Source organism: Copadichromis virginalis, linkage group LG23, assembly GCF_057382275.1.
Source record: "Copadichromis virginalis isolate Kocher_CV1m ecotype Utaka linkage group LG23, C_Virginalis_male_GT1.1, whole genome shotgun sequence".
Classification (NCBI taxonomy): Eukaryota; Metazoa; Chordata; class Actinopteri; order Cichliformes; family Cichlidae; genus Copadichromis; species Copadichromis virginalis.
The window spans coordinates 49,676,013-49,697,438 of NC_140639.1; the positions used below are offsets into that span (position 1 = coordinate 49,676,013).

General features: G+C 41.3%; 1 protein-coding gene and 1 long non-coding RNA gene across 2 annotated transcripts; one reads left to right on the forward strand and one right to left on the reverse strand.

Annotated features, from left to right (window-relative positions):
- Positions 1–961: 961 nt before the first annotated feature.
- LOC146682047 (uncharacterized) lies at positions 962–2,471 on the reverse strand. Its single transcript, XM_085448814.1, has 3 exons — positions 1,885–2,471; positions 1,339–1,458; positions 962–1,199 (listed from the first exon to the last, which is right to left on the reverse strand). The coding sequence occupies exons 1-3, from the start codon at positions 2,463–2,465 to the stop codon at positions 962–964; spliced, it is 939 nt and encodes a 312-aa protein (XP_085304940.1). The 5' UTR covers positions 2,466–2,471.
- A 10,744-nt stretch (positions 2,472–13,215) lies between these two features.
- LOC146682048 (uncharacterized) lies at positions 13,216–14,789 on the forward strand. Its single transcript, XR_014917986.1, has 3 exons — positions 13,216–13,267; positions 13,694–13,751; positions 14,308–14,789. It is a non-coding gene; the product is annotated as an uncharacterized LOC146682048 (long non-coding RNA).
- The last annotated feature ends 6,637 nt before the right edge of the window (positions 14,790–21,426 follow it).

The window sequence follows — 21,426 nt, forward strand, 5'->3', positions numbered from 1 at the left end:
TACTTGTCTACTTTAAAATGGCTTACCTAACATTATTGCAGACCATAATCCAGAAAAAGGAAGAAGATATTTGCTGATGTGCTCCATGAGCCCCTTGCTGTAGTAAGGGTTTGCCTCACCATCCATCTCCAATGATGTGTTGGAAATGAGCTTCTTAAAATGTCTCCCAAAGAGGTTGTTTCCCTTGACTCCCTAGCCAACAGACAAAACAGAATAATTATGTGATTTGAACATTGTGTGCACTCGTCTTTCATATCTATAATCTAAAAACCCAACATTATGTTGTATAAAACATTTAAAATTACTTGTGACTTGTGATTATTATAGAATAGAATAGAATAGAATAGAATAGAATAGAATTCAACTTTATTGTCATTGCACATGCACAGGTACAGGGCAACGAAATGCAGTTTGCATCCATCCAGAAGTGCTTTAGTGATATAGATATATTACAATATATATTAGCAATAATATAGATATGTGAGTATATTACAGAAATGGGTCTGTTATGGTATGTTATAATGTACACGGTATGAAGTATGTTGTGAATATTCTATAACTATAAGTATGTACAGGCTGTAGTGAGTACAAGCTATGTACAGGATATGAACAGGATATAAATATGAAAAACTATACAGAATATGAAATAAATAACTTTACAGAATCTGAGATATACAGCTATACAGAAATGGGAACTATGCAAGTTGTAAACAGTTGTAGGATTAAAAATTATCGAATGTACAGAATGATTATTTACACAGAGCTATACAGTAGTGCAGTTAAGATAAGTGAGGGTGTAGATAGTTTCTACAGAGGCTATATAAAGTGCTAGTGGTTGTGAGTGGTGGTTCAGTCCATGTTATTATTGTGTTTGAGGGTACAGTTATTATGCTATTCCAAAGTATTTAAAAAGATATATAAGAGGCAAAAGTTTAGCCTTTAGTTTTAATAAAAATTGACTTCAGTTTACCTTCAGGTCCTCATCAGCTTTTGAGTTTCTGTCATTGCCATCAACATCAACATTGGCTTTCTGCATCAACAACTGAAGGTTGTGAAAATGTTTTTCGACATTCTCACCACTACACGGACTCCCAAAAACAACTGCAGCACTTTGAACCATGTCAGTGAGGTCTTTTAAGGAAGTTGCAGTAGTGAAGACTCCAAAAGTGTGCATTGCAAGATGGTAGTTCTTTGGTGCACTGCAGTTAAAGAAAAAATTGTCTTTAAGTGTTTCCAAAACAGTAATAATGTTTTCCCAAATTGAAAAATGAAATGCCATGTCACATGTCACAATAAAAAACAAACAAGTGAATACCATATTAAAAGGACTACACTTACTACTTTTTACAGATCTCCTTAGCATTCTTCATAACATGACTAAGGCATCTGTGAAGAATTGGAACCTCGAAGTCTTCCTTGTTTCCTTTCCCCGAAGCGATGTTATAATAATGATTTATTGTCCATCCATCCATCCATTCGCTTCCGCTTATCCTTTTCAGGGTCGCGGGGGGCGCTGGAGCCTATCCCAGCTGTCATAGGGCGAGAGGCGGGGTACACCCTGGACAGGTCGCCAGTCTGTCGCAGGGCCAACACACAGGGACAGACAACCATTCACACTCACATTCATTCGCACGTTCACACCTAGTGGCAATTTGGATTAATCAATTAACCTATCCCCACAAGCTGATGAATGGGGGCAGCACGGTGGCACGGTGGTTAGCACTGTTGCCTCACAGCAAGAAGGTCCTGAGTTCAATTCCACCATCAGGCCGGGGTCTTTCTGTGTGGAGTTTGCATGTTCTCCCCGTGTTTGCGTGGGTTCTCTCCGGGTACTCCGGCTTCCTCCCACCGTCCAAAGACATGCACCTTGTGGGGATGATTTATTGTGTCAGAGAGATTTTTTTTGCAAAAGCTAAACAGATAGCTTGCATTAGGACCATAGATCCATCACACATAAGCATTAAAGGTGAACGCATGGCTTTGCGCCCAAAGGCCCTTGCAACATCAGTCAGAAATGCTTCCAAAAAATATGTAACTGAGGCAGTGGTATGGTCACATGTTAAATATGTAGCCACTGGTAGGGGAGAGGATGTTTTCCGTGGATTTCTTACTACAAGTTCGTAAACATAGAAAGGAGGCGAACCCTTTCTTTTTTTCATGATACTTCCTGTAGCATCCAAATAAAGTATGTCCTCCCGACAGCGGCTCTGGAAAATCTCAATGCTCCTGGAAGACCATAAAAAAACACCTTTTGGATGTAACATCACTTTCTGCAATACATCCTCTGGGTTGTTCTTCTTGTTTGCCACCATTAACTGGAGACTCATAATCTCATTATGATGAAGACGACTTTTCTTTCGGATTTCCAAGGCTATGTTTCTCAACACTTGAGGAGTTGGAACTTCATCTCTACAGCCCGATTGCACAACATCATCATCCATTTTGCTCATTGTTTCCAGATACATGGCTCTAGGTAATTGCTTTTCCAATTCATGGCCAATTTTATCTCTCTTATGAGCTCTTACAGGTCTTCTTCTTAGTTCATAGTGGTTGTGCACACACTCGAGACCTTGAAAATTGACTTTTGCCTTTAGATAGTCTTCATTATCTACAGTGACAGTGACAGTGACTGGACAATCCTCAAAACTGCAGTAACCCAGACACCAGAAGAAAGGGCCCTTTCTTACTGAGTCCAAAGCCTTGACTCTGTGCCTTTTGAAGGCAAAGGAACAATATGGAAACACTGTCCGTATTCCGTCTGAAATCAGATTTGTCCACTGTAGTCCCTTGTATCCTCTTTGGGATCTCTTATTTTTTATATTAGTCCATTCTTTCCTTTTCAGGAAAAAAAAATTTGTTGCAAGTGGGACCCTGATTCTTATGAATCCATCATCAGATGAGTTGCTGTTAGGCTAAAAAAGAGGAAAAATTTATTTTGTGAGAAAACATTTTGTCCATGTTACATAACTACCGTAATATCAGTAAATATACCTGAAATACTTGTGTATTTTAAGTATATTAACAACCAGTGTTTCTAATGTCAGAATATATAGCAAAAATTCATGTTGAGAAGTGTCATGAAATATAAATTTCATTCTATGTTACAACATTTGATAAAATTCTTTATTTAATTGTATATTGTGTTTTTAAAAATATTTTTTATGTAACATAAAGTGGTCATTTAAACAATGATCCTAGCGCCAATCATAACTTATGTGAAAGCATTTTTAATGACTGACCTGCTCAGGAGACAGCTGTCCATCCTCCTGCAAGGAGATGTCCGGTGACAGAGAAGCGGCAGCTGATAGTTCTTCTGGTTGCTATTACATGAGTTGAGAGGTGTAACTTTAGTGTAATTACATGGAAGTGTTAAGGAGAAATTATGATAGTACAGACAGACTGACCTGCGCAGGAGACAGCTGTCCATCTTCCTGCGAGGAGATGTCCGGTGACAGAGAAGCGGCAGCTGATAGTTCTTCCTGTTGAAAATGACATTACCCGTAACAATATTAATTTTAGGGATAATTTCAACAGTAACACATTGACTAAAATTTGGTATACCAACATATTTGATATCAAACACATAGAATTTTATTTATGGAACCTGCTCTGGTGGCTTTTGTCCATTATCTGAATCCCCTTTGACTGGTATAGACAAGTTCTGTAGAGAACAGGCATACATTTTTAATAAATTTGATTTTAACTAAATAATTTAATACAATATTTTTTTTTTAAAAAATAAGTGAAAAGAACTAACCTGACGAAATGCATCACAAATTCTGTAGCGGTTATTTTGATTATTCTGAATACCAAGTGTCAGGCAAACTTGACCCCAGGGGCCTTCTTTATGAAGTGCATGGTCCTCCAGTTGGATGCCATGTTTTTTCAGCTGTTCCACAGTTTCAATAATTTCATTGATTGTAATCGTTTTATTTTTGTTCTAAAACAGAAGATATAGCATTTTCAGTTTTATTTTTCGTGGAAAATGTATATGAAAGAAAAGAAGAAAAAAATACATACCCCAAATAAGCAGAAGCGGTAGACTCTAAGTGTAAAAAAGAAATCATTACATTGTCATTTATATCATTGAAATCATAACATTTTATAAAGAATATGTATAATATTCTCAATGAATTGAGAACAATTTTAAATCGGTGCCACTAATTACAAAACTATCAACTTTGTTTCTATTCAAGTACTATTTGAACATGTTTTTGTGAAATGCAATGCCCCTGAAGAAAATGTGCAGCACTTGATGTTAAAAAGCCATTGCCTGTTAGCAACAGATGTGCCTGTTATAGAACACGTGTTAATTAATTTCTGCCGTATGCTACAACTTTGCCTGAGTCCTGTGCGCAAATCTTTTTTTGTTTTTGCTCATAGCGAAGCCTGTTATCGAAAAAAACCCCAGTAATAATTAGAGATGGACCGATCCGATATTACGTATCGGTATCGGTCCGATACTGACCTAAATTACTGGATCGGATATCGGAGAAAAATAAAAAATGTAATCCGATCCATTAAATATCACGAAAGCACCTCACAAAACTTGCAACACGCCGTAACTCACCTCAGAACGTTAGCACGTCGGAGCAGTAGGCATCACGTGATAGAGCGGCTGTGGCATGCGGGACCTGTCGGTGGTCTGGATAGCATTTGGAGCTTCGCTAGCAACCCGGCATTTCATCTCCGACAAAGTTATCCCCGAGAGAAGTAAAGCAAGTGTGTAAGTCCATCTCTGAATGTTTGTAAAGCATTCCTGCGTTAAGCTTAACAAACGACTGCCTCTTCTTGCTGCTACTTCAATCATGAAACTGCTTAACGATCAGCTGATCGGCTTTTCTGTCGGGAGTACGTCTCTCTTGTTTGCTTTTGGCCCACTTTGCACCAGAAAGAGGAAACCAGCGGCTGAAGTAGTAAGTGTAATATTACTTTCTACTTGAGGATCTTTTTCTACGTAGCTGACGGCTGGTAACTGTGCAGGGGCGGATCTAGCAAAGTTTAGCCAGGGGGGCCGATAGGGCATTAACAGGGAAAAGGGGGCACAAAGACATACTTTTCTTTCTTATTCTCATTTAAAATGTCTAGCTTTTAATAAATAATTATCTGACAGCCAAAGTTTTAATTTGATGCAAAATGAATAGAAGTCCATTACTGTATATAGTAACTATTAAGTCTAATATATATATATATATATATACCCTAGTAAGCTATAGTACTTTTTCCTTTGTGAAGGTACCATCTGTGCAGTCTGCAATTTTGTTGAAGAAAGATGTTGAATCTATTTAATATTTCTTGAAAAATAATTGATTTCTGTGCATTTTTTTCCACACTGCATCAAATTAAGGTTGATTACGTCGATTAAGCATCATGAGGTGGAGCGTGAGGGGTGGTTCCCTATTTTTTATTTATTTATTTTTGTTGTTGCTGGGAGTTGGAACCCTATTAGTTAGGTTGCTTAATATATATGCTAAGTACTCTTTAAAATACCAGAATAGGGAGGATGGTGTAGGTTTAAGTTTATTAGATTGATCAGTATTGCTGAACTATGAAATATTTTTTTTGCATACAGGTATAACAGAATAGCTTTAGTGTAGTTGTTGTTTTAAACTTGAGTATGAACTTATACAAAATGCAGCAAGATATTTAAAAAACTGTTTTGTTGATTAAAAAACACTATATCGGATTCATATCGGTATCGGCAGATATCCAAATTTATGATATCGGTATCGGACATAAAAAAGTGGTATCGTGCCATCTCTAGTAATAATATGGTGAAATAAATGTAATTTTAAGTGTTACACATAAGAAAAAAGACATTTTTACAATCAGAAATAAACTAGCTAATATCTTAGGCTAGGCTACAAGTAGGGATGGGTATCGTTTAGGTTTTATCCGATACCGGTGCCAAATCGGTACTTTTGAAACGGTGCCGGTGCTCAAACGGTGCTCAAACCGGTGCTTAAAGAATGGAGAACATAAAATTGGTCCAAAAACCACTCATGTTCAGCTGGTTTTTTGTAAAAAGATAACAATGTTAGCCTTTTCTACAGCTATGGGGCATATATGGTATCACTCTTGGCTGGAAGCAGTGCTTAAACAATGGAAAAAACACAAACTTTGTCCAAAAACCTCTCATGTTTAGCTGTTTTCCACTTTTTCTTTGGTCATTTTAGCCTTTTTGGCCAGGGTGAAGGGAGTATCTGCCATCAAACAAGAAGACAGCCGCATGTAGCTATGATGATGTTTGCTAGTTCACCTTACGTGCATTAATGTAATAACGTGGTTAGCCTACTCAAAGTAAATTACACACGAACAACATTAAGCTACTCACGCAGAGAAGAACGGCTGCTGCTGCATCATCATCCTCATCATTTCTGCTACACTGGCAGGGCTAGGGGCCAGGACTCTACTCTTCGGGTTTTTGGGGATGTTGCTAAATCCGGGTCCGATAACAGGCACCACACCCGCAGTAGATGCGCTTGGTGTGAGGTCTCGCAGCAAGCTATCAAATACGGCGCATTTCTCGGCTTTTAAAAAAACGCTATGCGTCGCCAGGTGTTTCATCAGATTCGAGGTGTTACCTCCTTTGACAGTATCACAGTATCAGCTTAAAGCACTTGTTGCAGGCTGCTGAGTTTGCATATTTTGCTGTGAAGTACAGCCAGACTTTGACAGCTTCGCCTTGGGCATTTTTAATCTGTAGCTCTGCTCTAAAAGAACGTACGTACCTGGACCCGCCTACTATCCTCAGAAACATAAAATGATTGGCTAGAAGTGTATCACAGCTCAGGAAAAAAAAGCACCGAAATAAAGCACTGAAATGTGCGCTGCTTTTCGGTCTGGTTACTACCGTTTATGACACCGGTACCCATCCCTAGCTACAAGACTTGATTACTCAATTACATGTAATTGGAGATGAACTACTTTGTTAGCAAATTTTAAAAGTTAATATTTAAAGTTTATACTTAAAAAACGAACTCACCCCTTCTCCTTCTTCGGCATTTTTTCTGCACAAGACTTTTATGTTCAAAATGACATGTTTTCACCTCTAGTTTTTGGAATGTCGACAGAGTCAGACACTCAAAGCTCGCATGTCCAGTAGTGGGCGGTATAGGCTCTCCAACAGATTTTGTTTTTTTCAAGTGGACCATTATGGCTTTGCAATATTGCTCCACTTGATTAAAATTTTAAAATATCTCTATTTATTCAATCATTTTATTGTAAAATTTAAATTTGCAGTTATTATCAAAGGAATACACATAAGTGGTTGATAGGAAATATTAAGACTTAGACAAGAGACGTTCAAAAGATGGGGAAAAACAGAGGGGATGTGGGACGGTGACACAAGACAGTAAATTCCATTGGATTACCTACTGGAAGAAAAAAACAGAAAAGAAAACAAGCAAAAATATAACACAATACACAACAGCAAGTATCACATCCACAACCTAGATAAGTATAAGTAACAGTAGATAATAAATATTGGTGTCAGCACGGCCCCTGCCAAGAAACATTACCATCTACATGTATTTAAAATTGAGACGTGGGCACCGGCAACTTAGGAGAGGTTGAATACACAGACCATCCCTTGGACGCCATTCAGCATGCCCAGCACAAGTGATGTTGATGTATAGATTGTGGAATAAAATTGAGGTACAGGTGGTCGGAAGGGGACACAGCAGGAATGTCTCACACCCACCTCAGTGAAACAACTGTACGCCAAAGCCCTTCATGTGTGGCGGTGTGATGGAGTGGGGATGAGGAGGGGAGGGAAGTGAAGGCAAAGTACTCTCTCGTGGGGCCAGGTCCCCCGCTGACCCAAGTAGGCACCCCTGGAAGCCACAAAGGCCCATCCGGACGGGGGCCTACATTAGCACCACCACCAAGCCCCACGGAGCCTTGGGTGGTGGGCGCACATCGTAACCCACCACAGAGGAAAATACATCCACCCAAACATTCAATAATCTCTCTGACTGCATAAGACGAAAGACACCACAGCTGAGTTTATTGTCCACCTCTGTACTAATTTTAAAGTTAACTATTGTCTTTTTTTTGTGGGTTTTAAATGTGGTGAATACTTGACAAACAAAGTAAAAAGAAAAAACCAAAAAGACAATTATAAATTAAAGGGCCTTGGAGATGTCATTCAAACTAACACCATTGCACATCAAAACATAAATGTGAGTAACAGAAAGAATAATAAAACATTTCAGAATAATTCTAAGGTGGAATTACCCTGTGGAAACAGGAACTTTCCATTTTAGAGCATTTTGAAATCACTAAAAGTTAGGTCAATTATGGACAATTTGAAAGGGCTTTTATTTTTGAAAGCTGTCATGGTCCTGAGTCTGAGGACTCAGTGTTTTGTGTTCCTTATGCTTTTGTTCATTCAGAGTGTGTATTCTGTTGTGATTTTGCCATTTGTTAGGTTTCTGTTCTTTGCCTGCCTGCTTCCACTTCTCTGTGTTCCCTCTGTCTGTCCATGGTGTTATTGTGTCTGCTCATGAGTCTGCCTGTCAAGTTCAGTGTCCGGTCTGGTTCTCTGTGTCTGTTAGTTTCCTGTTTTATTCTGAAAGTTCATGTCTCATGTCAGTGTGTTCAGTTTTACCTCTCCCCTGTCTCGTTAGCCTTATTGCTCCCAGCTGTGTCTCCCTCCTGTGGCCCATTCCCTGATTACTCCCCGTGTATTTAAGCCCTGTGTTTTCCTGTGCTCTCTGTCGCGTCGTCTGTTTAACTCCATGTCAGTCTGCATTATTCTGTTACCTGGTATTCATTCTGCGTCTCTCTGCCATCTCTCTTTGTGCATTTCGCTCCTCCTCCCGTGAGTGTCTGGTTTAAGTTTTGTTCTTTAGTTTTCCCAGTTTAGGTTTGTTTACTCCCCGCTCTGCTCTTCCTGTTTTGTCACTTTATCACCTCTGCAAATAAATTTTCACTCGCACCCCAGTCAGTGCCTGCATCTTGGATCCTTTTCTCAATTCACCACACGACTGCTGTGCAGCCGTGACAGTACGACGCGACCACAAGATGGATCCAGCGGTCTTGGCCGGGGAGAGCGACCTCACACGTGCCCTACGCCTGGTGGACTGGGTAACCCACACCTCCAATGCACGAGCGAAAGTTGTGGGGATAAATGCCGTTGAGGCAATCCTGGCCGGAAATCCCTATCTCCACCAGGTCCGGGGATTTACAGACTTAATCGCTGAGCTGCATAAAGCCCAGGAAGCGGTGCAAGCTCGGGAAGTAGCCAATTGTGCCCAGCAACAATGGACTACGACCGCCACAAAGCATCCGTCTCAGATTCACCCACCGGAGGTTTCACGGCCCGACCCCCCAGAGGTTTTTCCCTGCCTGTCGGAGCCGTCAGCGGTGGGGAGGAAACATTCGCGCCACCGACGCTTCACCCCACAGCCGGATTCAGGGACTCCTGTGCGACCAGCTGTGGTGAGTTTTAAGGACGCTGGTGCTTCTGGGACTGTGTTTTCTGGGGCCGTTCATGGGGAGGGTAAAGACAGTACACGGCGTTTACCTACCTTCGTGGTAACTGACCTCTCACAAGTTGGCATTTTCAAAACATCCATAACAGTAGCTGACTGTTTCATCCACTCCACCACCAACTCCAGTCTCACTTCAACCAGTACATCAGCCTTTAGCCAGTTCATTAGCCCAGCCTGCATCTATGCCATTAGCCCGATCACCCGTTCCCTCCATACTGGAGGCTGTGTCTGTGCCACCCATTTTGAATCTCGTTCCTAGCACCCATTTTGAGCGGAGAGACAAATGCATTAAAACCACTCTAGTTTCTCAGAAACTGGCTAATTTAGAGACTGTTACTCGTCCCAGGGCCTCCCCAGAGGCTGGGTCTCAGCCCCCAGCAGACTCAGGACCCCTGGCGGTTAAGAAGCCAGCTGAGGACCACACCCGGCCGTCGCTGCCTGAGCAGACCCAATGCTCTGTGCAGCTGCAGTCTGCCATGTGTTTGCCAGAGGCCCGTGCGCCTGCTGGTTCTGTTGCGTCCCTGCCAGAGGCCCGTGCGCCTGCTGGTTCTGTTGCGTCCCTGCCAGAGGCCCGTGTGCCTGCTGGTTCTTTTCTGTCTCTGCCAGAGGTCTCCGCACCTGCTGGTTCTGTCCTGTGTGTGCCAGGGGCTTTAGTGCCCACTGGTTCTGAGACTGTTTTTGCTGGGGGGCCCGAGGAGCCCGTCCAGCCTTCTGCCTCGTCAGCTGGGGGGCCCGAGGAGCCCGTCCAGCTTTCTGCCTCGTCAGCTGGGGGGCCCGAGGAGCCCGTCCAGCCATCTGCCTCGTCAGCTGGGGGGCCCGAGGAGCCCGTCCAGCCATCTGCCTCGTCAGCTGAGGGGCCCGAGGAGCCCGTCCAGCCTTCTGCCTCGTCAGCTGGGGGGCCCGAGGAGCCCGTCCAGCCTTCTGCCTCGTCAGCTGGGGGGCCTGAGGAGCCCGTCCAGCCCTCAGCTGCAGTCTCATCACCAGCTGCAGTCTCATCACCAGCTGCAGTCTCATCAGCATCGCCTGGTCCAGCATCTGATTCAGCATCGCCTGGTCCAGCATCTGCTTCCTCATCAGCTGCTTCGTCTGGTCCAGCCTCAGCATCCTCATCAGCTGCTTCGTCTGGTCCAGCCACTGCTTCATCCTCATCAGCTGCTTCGTCTGGTCCAGCCACTGCTTCATCCTCATCAGCTGCTTCGTCTGGTCCAGCCACTGCTTCATCCTCATCAGCTGCTTCGTCTGGTCCAGCCACTGCTTCATCCTCATCAGCTGCTTCGTCTGGTCCAGCCACTGCTTCATCCTCATCAGCATCGCCTGGTCCGGCTCCAGCCTCCTCATCAGCATCGCCTGGTCCGGCTCCAGCATACTCATCAGCCTCATCAGCTTCGTCTGGTCCAGCCTCCGCCTCCGCCTCGTCTGGTCCAGCCTCCGCTTCGCCTGGGGCTGCAGGGGCCACGCAGCCTTCAGGTTCCCTACTACCACATCGTCACATCGTCGGAATTTTTCATTTTAGAGCATTTTGAATCGTTAGAAGATTAAGTCAAATATCGGCAATTTCAAAGGGCCATTACTATGAAAAGCAAAATCAGACTGACTTGATATTGATATGGTATCACTGTGAAAAAGACTGCGGTTGGAAAGTGTTGATACAAAGTTCAAGTAGTATTTGGAAATACGACTTTTGCTTTTCAGAGCATTATGAAGTCATTGAAAGAGTAGTTCAAAAATGAAGATTCACAGGGCTTTTACTTTGAAATCCAAACTAAGATGGCCTTGATAGTGACAGGGCACAATTAGGGTACAAGGCTGTGTCATATAGATCGTTCATTAGAGTTTGTAAAATAAAATAAAAAAGCCTAAATTATATGTTATTATGTTCTTAACATATCTGTTAATTAATTAGATGCATTTTTTTTTCTTTTTCTGCCCATTCTGTTGGTTTTTGTTTTTTGCCCTTCTCCCCCGTCCCTCTTCTCAGCTGTTTCTTTCCCTCTTTCTTTCTCCCCTTCTTTCCCCCAGTCAAGTCTGTCCCGTATTCAGCAAGTGAAAATAAAATAAACAATAAAAGGTGAATCAAATGGACCATTACGGCAAGGCTGGGATGGTCAATTTGGTAAAGTAAATCCGTTGGGCATCTTTCTTTGCCTTTAGACAATAATTCTGATGGCAAAAGAGCCAAACGGGACAGGCAAAAAAGAAAAAAAAAAAAAAAGTCCAGTCACACCTCCAACACTTAACACCCACAACTACTACTTGGCTCTATATTAGGAGCCACTGACTCACCTGCCAAACACCACCTTTTACAGCACCTACTGTTTATAATGCTGCTCCTCTCTGTCCTTTCCACAACACCTACCTGCATGGTTTTGCTGAGAATACCAAGCCACAAGGTGACATTCACATGATTTAATTAGGAAAGAAACTAGCATACATTCAAGCGGATCCCAAGAGTGAGTTACTTAAAAGACAGTAAATGCACAACTTCCTCAAAGCACTTCAAATATGTGTGAAATTGAAGCCAAAAAATTCCCAGCTAACTTTCCAGGAAGTCCTCCATGCCCGTGCTTTGAATTGGTTTCTTTTTAGATAGATTGCAAACAGTTTGACATGTTGACGTATGTAAAGTGCAGTAAAAATAGAAAGAAAAGAAAGTAGAAAAGAGAAAAAAAAACAAAAAAAAACATATCTGTTAATTCACTCGAAGTTGGCTTTTATTTTGAAATCCGGTTTCCACATCCATTCCCGTAATACTTTGAATACACAGGGAACGTAAAACAAACTGGAGGCTGGCTTGACTGCAAGTCTCGAATTGGAGGCTGGCTTGACACCAGTGCTGCACTGACTGTGGGACTTTAATGTGTTAAAAGCAGGTTGAAGACGGCTCAGAAACATTTGAAGATTAAAATTTAGCATTATGGCTGCTGGTGGTTTGTAAAGCCTCTACTCAGCTATATTTTTGTTACTAATTTATGTTTGTTGTTGTTTAACACAGATTTCAGAAGAGCAAATATGCTTAATAGTTTAACTAGATTTCAATTGTCAGTGTGGGACTGCTGAGTCACCTGAAGAACTCATTTCATTCATTCTCCACATGATGTTCATATACAGAAATGTTTCACAGGAACTGATTTCTCCCAAAGGGTGAACTAGTGTGATTCCATAGATTACCTCTGTATGAATGTACTTCTTAAATGAAGGCAAGTGTTTGTCCTTTTCTGTTCCTCAGGTACAGTACGTGATATCAAGGGCAGGCGGTCAACACTGGGGGAAGACAAGAAGCAGACGTACTTCCAAGAAGGAGCTGCAGTGAGGTCAGAGGTCAGAATTTAACAGCTCAGGTTTATATTTTAGAGGTTATAAAAAAATCAAAATGTATTTATAAAGAAACCTTTAAATAATAGTCATAATTATGCTTATTATAAGAAATATCAAACATTTAAGTGGATTTTCTGTTACACATATTGTGTTAGCCCTGCAATAAACTGGCAGCCTGTCTTTGTCCTGTATCAGCTGGGATAGGCTTCATCCTCCCGCAACCCTGAATTGGATACATTGTATTCCAATTATGTAATCTGATCATTTACAAACTGAAGGTATCTAATCAAAATGTAAGTAATAATTATAAATTGGGAAAGCAGAAATAAGTGTGACATAAATGTAAATGTGTGAGCTGACATAGAGGACAGCTACATGTAGTCTGAAAAACCTCCTGTTAAAAGAGGAACCAGTTAGAAGCTGTTTTCAAAGTAGCTGAGCAGATTTCATCTCAAGTAAGCGATTAAGTGTTTGTTCGTTTGTTCTGCCACTTAAAGAGCATTTAAGGACGTCGTTTGAGTGTCCAGTTGAATTAATTCTACTGGCTCTCATGGTCATTTGTTATTATAGACATATTTTTCATGTTCATCCAGCTATTTAGTAAATTCTATCTATTTAGTAATATCCGTCAGCTATAAAATGTAATATAAATATAAAAATATCTAAATATCTCCTGTCCTTTATGTTTTAATGATGTAAGTCTGTTATCGTGTTACATTAGCATTCCTCACATATCAATGAGATGCTGTACAGTACAATCCTACTGACACAGCAGAAGGATAACGACGGCTATTCAACATCGTTACACGACACATTCGAGCTGCATGATGCAGACAAAGTGACTAAATCATCTTTTTTGTGGTTTATTGTCTTCAAACCAGCAGACAAAGCTGATGGCAGAAGATGTCAGAGAAGAACTTCAGGCCGTGGACTGAAAAGGTATTTTTTTCTTGTTATCAAAAGACATTTGGAGTGGCAGCTTCTACAACTGGTTGTGCTGAAGTAAAGCTTACAGTCTAAGAAATAACAGTGTTGATGTTCAGCACAAAGAGAAAAGAGCCACCAAAAAGCTGTCAGCCACAGATGTGCTATAAGAGTTAGAAACTCTACTTATGGAGAAACTTTCTAAGTCTAACAGGGGACAGGTACTCCTGCCCAAATAACATGATATAACCCCACATACAGCCCAGCCATAAAGTGAACCAAGCCATTTAGTTAAAGACAGCATGGGACCAAATGCATGTAACCAGCCTGCATCAACCTGGCATTTCTTCCTCCTGAATTAAATGAATGAATGGATGAAAGTTAAATGACTACAAACCTAAAGCCACTAGTTCCCACACTGGAGCTCCCTGACACTGTGTGTTAACCGTATTTAGCTTGAATCAACAGTTGTAACAGGCTAAGATACGTGAGACACTGCATTGAATTTGTTCCTGTCTTAATGATTTCAGCTGACTGGTTTCAGCTCAGATGTTCTGCTTTTTCCTTTCAGTAGATCAAAGCAGCTCGTGCTCCTTCTGCTTCCAATTTAGAAGAAGAAGAAGAAGGCGAAGGCTTCAGCGAAGTGGCGTTCATGGTCTCAGTGAACAGTCACGGTCACACACTGCATGTGGTTTTAAAAGCAACATGTCTGTTCAGTACAACGATGGAGATGTGTAATATTAGTGCAGCTACGGTTTGTTCTTGAACATCAGTTCTGTTTTCTACTTTGATCACTTAGACCAAAAAAGTGTTGTTTTCAGATTCTTTCTTTTACATCTATAAACCACCTGTTCATTTTTTTATTACAATTAGTTTCACATGAATGTTAGTGTTTCCTTTATGATCTTTTAATGCTTACACTACACTGTACATGTCTACATTAGAGACATTTCTGTTTCCTGTTTCTGTTGACTTAGAGTTGTGAAATGTTCTTTTATTTGATGCACAATATGAAGCTCATAATTTTCTTACAAATAAAACTCTAATGACAAACATGAACAGCTGTGCTTATTTCTGAGACATGAGTTTTTGAATGTGTTCATATTTAGACAGTGTGCATCTGTCTGCTGAAACTGTGATGATGAACCTGAGGTGATGGTCAACAGAAGGCAAATATACATCAATATAAAACAATATTGAAGTAATGTCTTTACCCTCTGCAGCGTGTGCACGCAATCACCTTATTCACTGTAGTAAACATGCGCCGCTAGCTCACGTGACTGACTGTCTCCATGGTTACATCGTATATTATTAGCTATGTAAACAGCTTCCAAAGATACCGCCATAGCTCTCTGCAGCTGTAACACTTTCACACTTTGCAAATCATTTCATGTTTTTGATAGTTATGAAGACCGAATATGTTTTTAAGGTCATGCTAGGCGGTTGCTATGGTGGTTGCTGTGGACTTGGGTGGACCGCGTCCGATTCCTGTTATTAGCTGTCCGCCACAGGAAGGCTGCGTTCCATTTACAAGCAGTGACAGTCTGCCGCAACTCGAACTCAAACCCCACTTTGTTCTTTAATTATAGGCCTTTTATAGCCGTTCATGACACGCGCACACACACACACATAAAGCATTTTGCCTCACCATGAGAATGCAACTTCACCTAACCTAACCTTAAAGTATCTGATATAGGATAGAAAAACGAAGCAACCAGAGATTTAATGATGAAGACTCTGGGTTCTGTAGTTCACGTTTTACAGTCCTGAATGACTCTTTGCATATAATTTATTGAAGAGGAGTTTAGAATGCACTTTACATTTAGACTGTTGCTGTTTCATTTTTTACATTGTTGCCGTGTTATGTCATGAATAAGGTTCACCTGCTGGGGGTTTGATGGATCAGCTGGACAATACAGTCAAAGACAGACTTCATTCATCATATGCAAGAATCCTAGTTGGATTTTTGTTGTCACTCATGTTTTTGAACCAAATATTGAAAACAATTCTGGCAGACTGGATACCTGGTCAGGTGTACATTACCTTGTACTCAAGCATCCCAGGACAGAGCCCTGCCCCACCATGAGCCTGGGTGGATACGTGGTTATAATATAAAAGGACCGATACTGAATATGAATATTTCATGAAAATTGAATTATAATACAAATTAGTAATAAGGGTTTCTCTGCGCCCTTATCTACCCCATACTCAAAGAGCTGCGGGCAGAGAGGGTGACAGGAGAGGATGGCACTGAAGAGAAGATGCTCGGTTTCTGGAGTCTCCTGGTCCTGTCAGTAGGATGCATCTGCTGTGTCTTCTCGTGGATGCTCACCTACCTTGACTCGTTCCAGCCTGGTATGGATTTCCCAACACTGCAGACAGTGGCCCACGTCAGAGACGTTTAATATTGATTACATATGTCTGAATTGCTAACCCTAACCCTAGCTCAACAGACCACAATGCCCTGGACTGTCAGTATTATTACATGCTGTGAACATAAGTAGCTTTGATCACAGTTTATGTTGTAAAAGAGAAGGAATATTGGAAAAAAGATCAACATTGTGATATTATTTCTTCCAAACTGACCAGAAACATGCTTGTCAGACTCTCACAGCAAAGGATCAGACTCACTGTGCATGACGGCTCAGGCCAATGATGTCTGTTAGATTGTCAGTTGTTTAGTGCTTCTGTACAGTTAGGGTCACCGTCTCTATTTCAGAATAATTAATATGCGGAAAACACTAAAAGTTGATTGTCTTCCAATATTCTAGCATAATTAAAAAACTTTGACTTTGTAAGTACATATTATTAGTCCTAATGCCAGCATGATTCTTCATAACTCCTGCTTTGAAATACTGAACTTTGAAATTGACCTGATGAAAGATCATTTACAGTGGCACTCTGTCAGGATCATTCTGACTGTAAGATCACTGTATTAATCTGAATCCTTCTGAAATGTGCTGTGAATGAATGCTGATGCAACTCACTGTGGGAAAGCTGTTAATAAAAGGAATCTGTGACACATGCAACACATTCACAGAGGAAGAGGACACAAAGGGAGGACACGCAGAGGCTGTGTTGAAGTCAGAAATCCAAATCTTTATTAAAAAACAGGCGGCGGTAACAAACAGGAAGACGAGCAGTCCATCAAACAGTCTACAGGGTCAAACATACAGAGAATTCAAACAGCAGTAAAAAATAACTGGACACTGAAAAACTTAAAGTAATGTGTGACGCAATAGAAGGAAGCAGCGCAGTATATTCACTGAATTATCATCAATTACAAAAGAGAAAAACGACGATTTCTAAGGATTATTTTCTTAAATGCAGTTAGAGTGTGGCTGGTAAAGATGGAAACATACAGAATGTAAACTGTGTGAGTTTGTGAACTTTGTTAGTAACAAATGAGGTAAAAACCCAAAACAGACAAAACACAGAAAGAGGCTCTCAGTATTCATTCATAATTAGAAAGAAACATTCTGGTCGTGGATTTTTACAGTCTTAGTTCCGCTCGCTGTCATCATTATAATCATCATGATCAATGGCGAGGTCCTGAGGTGGGTGGGGCTGTCTCTGGTGATGTCACCATGAAGGAACAGCATCTGGCACGTGTTGGTGAAACATCCCAGTACACTGGTGTAGTTTCCTCTCCAGCTGTTTGACATGTGACACTTGAACATTAAGGGGAAGAAGAAGAAACAGTGTTAGGTCAGGTGACCACATGGTTTCTAAAGTAACTGACAGGAAGTAACCAGGCCGTTAGAAATGGATGGCATGTGTTTAGAAATACTGGAGTTGGGTAACTCTACTTACCAAAAGCAGAAGCACACAGATGAAGGATCAGATGCTGAATGTTGCAGGAACATGCTCGTGTGTGGTGGTCATTCAGTGCTGCTCCGGCAGGTTAGACAGTCCAAGACTGATATGCTGCTCCTCCTCCTTTATGCATTCCAAGGAAGAGGGAGGAAGTTACAAACTGATCCTACCACACTTCACGTGTCTCGCTATGAAACCTAACGGATCAATGGTTAAGCTGTTTTGTGCCCTTGGCCTTATCAGCACCTGTAAAGGGAGTTGTTTTCTCAAACTGCTGACGCTGAAGTAAGTTCATCTAGTTTTAGAAACTTTCACTGAACAGTAACAGTGTCACAACTAAGCATATGCATAAGCACTTAAATACTTTAAATGAGAATAACAGAAAATTTCTATTACAGAGGCTAGAGCCTGTCCCAGTAGTCATAGGTAGAGCACACCTGGACAGGTCACCAGTCTGTCAGAGGACTAACACAGAGACAGACATCAGAGTAACAAATCTATTTAAAATTAATGTAAGTTTGCTGCAGCTGTATGTATGAACATGTGTTTCTGTGCTCACAGTCCACCTCTCAGGAACCTGCAGTTCACTTTTAGTCTACTTTAAACAGACCTCACAAAAGGCTGATGTGGCTGGATCAGTAGTCTGATTTAAGTACGATACCTTTGGCCAGGGATTACTCTGGTGCATCGCTTCACTGCAGTCTTACGTATTTTCCCCACACCTGAATAAAAAATACTGATATATACAAATAACAGCTTCATCTGATGCAGCCTGACTCAATCCTAAATGTTCAGCACACAGAGACACAGAGGTGCCGTTTAAAGTTTAGTGTTAACCTGAGTCACTGATCATTTGCAGTATTACAGAGTCTGGCAGTCTTTGCATGATGCACACTACACTGTAAGTTTCTAGCTGACTCTCAGGTGTGACAGGTGTGCCAGCAGGAAAGAGTAATAATAACCTGCATCCTGAGGTTTGTCATGCAGGATTAAAGGAGCCAGGCTTTGTTCACACAGCTAGGATTGTATTTTACACTGACCCTGGGTCAGTATAAGTATCATACAGTTTAAACGAAGCACTGAAACTTTTGTGTTCATACTGGAGTGCAAAATTAAAACCAATGGAAGATGGACAAGAAAAGTTCAAAGCCATCAGGTGCTCAGTTTAGAAAAATTAGAAAAGAAGAGGAGGAGAAATGAGCCAAAGATACAGGTAAGCAGATGTGTGATTGGATAATGGCAGGTCATCCTGAAACAATCAGAATCAGAATACTTTATTAATCCCTAAGGAAATTATGTGGATTACAGTTGCGCCAAAAAGAAAAATAGTGGTAAAAATAGTAACAGTAACAGACTAAACTCCAAACATTATGTTACAGATTTTAATATATTTGTGGGGACCAAAATGCCCGTCCCCACAAGTTTGAAGACATTTGTGAGTCTCAGAATGTGGTTTTAGTGTCAGGGACAGTCAGGTCAGGGTTAGGCATTCAGTCTTAATGGTTAGAGTAAAAGGCTGAGGAGAGCATGATGTCAAATAGATGTCCCCACAAGGATATGAAAACACAACCGTGTGTGTGTTACTGTGAATTTGTGAGACAAGTGAAGATTTCAGAATCAGTGAGAAATGTTTCACTTCCTGTTGGTGAAGAAGAGCAGACTCCTCTTCAGCCACAGAAATGAAGAAGCTTTTATTTTGTCAGCCTGACAAACACGAGCTCAGCCACGAGCAGAGGCGACCCTGCAGAGGTGAAGGTCACAGTCAGAATCAGCGCCAGAGAACCGCACAAGGACGGCCTCATTGGTCACGGCTGAGTTCATCATGTGATGGTAACAAGCTGATTATTACAGAACAGGAAACACACGTCTGCTCATCAAACACCAGCTGCTGCTGCTTTTATCAGTCTGACAACAAAACCTCACAAGAAAGAAGTTTTTGTGAGTTTGCAGCGTTCCTCTAAACTGAAAACTAAAACAGCCTGAAAATGGGAACATGCACCCACACTCGAGAGTCAGGCAGCTTAAATGTGTTTGTCTTCATCTGTAGTTACGTTTCATTGGCTGGAAATGTGCTAACTGGAATCATTCATGAGTCCAGATGAACAAAAACAAGTGTTTACTGCTCCACGCTGCACGAATCTGAATCAAAATCACTCAGACGCGCCCACGTAGGCATTCCACTAAAACCATGTGACCACCTTCACCTTTAAACCTGTCGTGAATATAATTTTAGATTCTTCACTTTATTTTGAAAGAACAGATTTGCAGGAAGTGCGGCTGCTGCAGAAACTCTTCACTTTTCACTGGCTTTAATCTTGAAGGTTTCTCCAGATGTGGAACTTTCATGCTAAACATTCAACATCTGACGACCGTCTCCGTGTAAAACACTGACAAACTCAAACTTTATACGGTAACTGACAGATTTATTCCTCCATTTTCAGGCATTTCACAATGAACTTGGATTAGTTTGATGATTTTATTCACATTGGTGAATAAAACCAGCCAAGAGGCTGATTCCTGCAGAGGAGGAGGCAGAGTGGAGGAATCTGCAGGTTCTGTCTCTAACACACAACCAGAGCTTCAATCATAACGAGCACATAATAAAACCATGATCCCCCTGATCGACTCTTTTAGCCTGTTTCCTCTGGATCGAACAGGATCTAACAAACCCCAGCTTCTGCTGGGACACTGGTCATCATGGGAGGAAAAAGATGGCTGCCGTGTTGCCGTTTCCTGTCTTACACCAGGGTTATACTTCCTGTATCTGTGGGTCTGAGTTTTTAATCAGAGGATGAACTTAAAGCTTTCAGTCTGCTCTACAACCCACCACCTATCCACACGTCTGCTAAGTGGACTGGAAATCAGTAAAACTTCTACCAGACTTTAGTAAATATTGCATTAAGATGAGCAGACAGATTTTAATCTCAGCATCGTGCACACAGATTTTTCAGGACACTGGAAGAGTTCCTGCCGTGGATTTAGATGTTAGTGTTGTGTGGATGATCCCATTCTGTGATCTTTGTGTTACTAACACTGATGCTTTTACACTTTAGGACCCTCGAGACCTCTGCTGCTCAGCCGTCCTGATCGCTGCCTCCACTTTAACCAGAGGCTGTAACCTCTGATCATTTCACCTGCACCGACAGTAAAACTCTTCTCCAGAACCAAACGTGCCATAAACCCGTCACAGCTTCATCATCAGCTCAGTCTCAGCAACATGCAGACGACCGAGCAGCAGAAACTCTGCAGGGAACGTCTGAAGTCTGTTCTTCAGTTTTCCCAGCTCACTGTTTATTGAACATGAGACAGAAAAATAACTTCACCTTTAATGTGAAACTTTTATCGCCTGTGACATGTTTGCAGGAAGTTTTCATGCTGTGATTTAGTGTCACAGCCATAAATATCACACAAGGTAAAAACTACAAGTCCCAGCATCCTCTGTGTTTAGGGAGGAGCAGTGAAAGTGAAAGTGTTGATCCTCCATTCAGAGTAGTGATGGGATTTCCGGCTCTTTTTAGAGAACCGGCTCTTTCGGCTCCAAACCGGCTCTTCAGGTTGTTTTGTTGCTTTAATTAATTTATTATTAACAATAATATAAAATTATGCACAAAAGGAATTACTAACGTAAAAAAAAGTGGTTATGGTAGATATATGCGGTGGCCCCTAGAGACAAAACACGTACAAACTCCAAAACACATTTCTAACTGAACTTCCAAAGCAGAGCCACTAGATCACTTAAATTACACAATTGAAATTGTTTGTGTATTTATACATAGGCACTCATATATATTCAAATAATTAAAAAACATTTTCATTTACCTGTTACTACCACACACCAAATCCGGTCATTGGTACTTGCTGGCTTGTGTAGCCA

Bases quoted from the DNA above. Each gene is read 5' to 3' on its own strand.
- LOC146682047 (XM_085448814.1), bottom strand. From the start codon at position 2,465: ATGTATCTGGAAACAATGAGCAAAATGGATGATGATGTTGTGCAATCG. The intron at 1,459-1,884 runs ATAAATCATCCC...GGATGGATGGAC, and splicing joins AAAAAAATCTCTCTGACACA to AATAAATCATTATTATAACA. The intron at 1,200-1,338 runs GTAAGTGTAGTC...CTTTAACTGCAG, and splicing joins AAGGAGATCTGTAAAAAGTA to TGCACCAAAGAACTACCATC.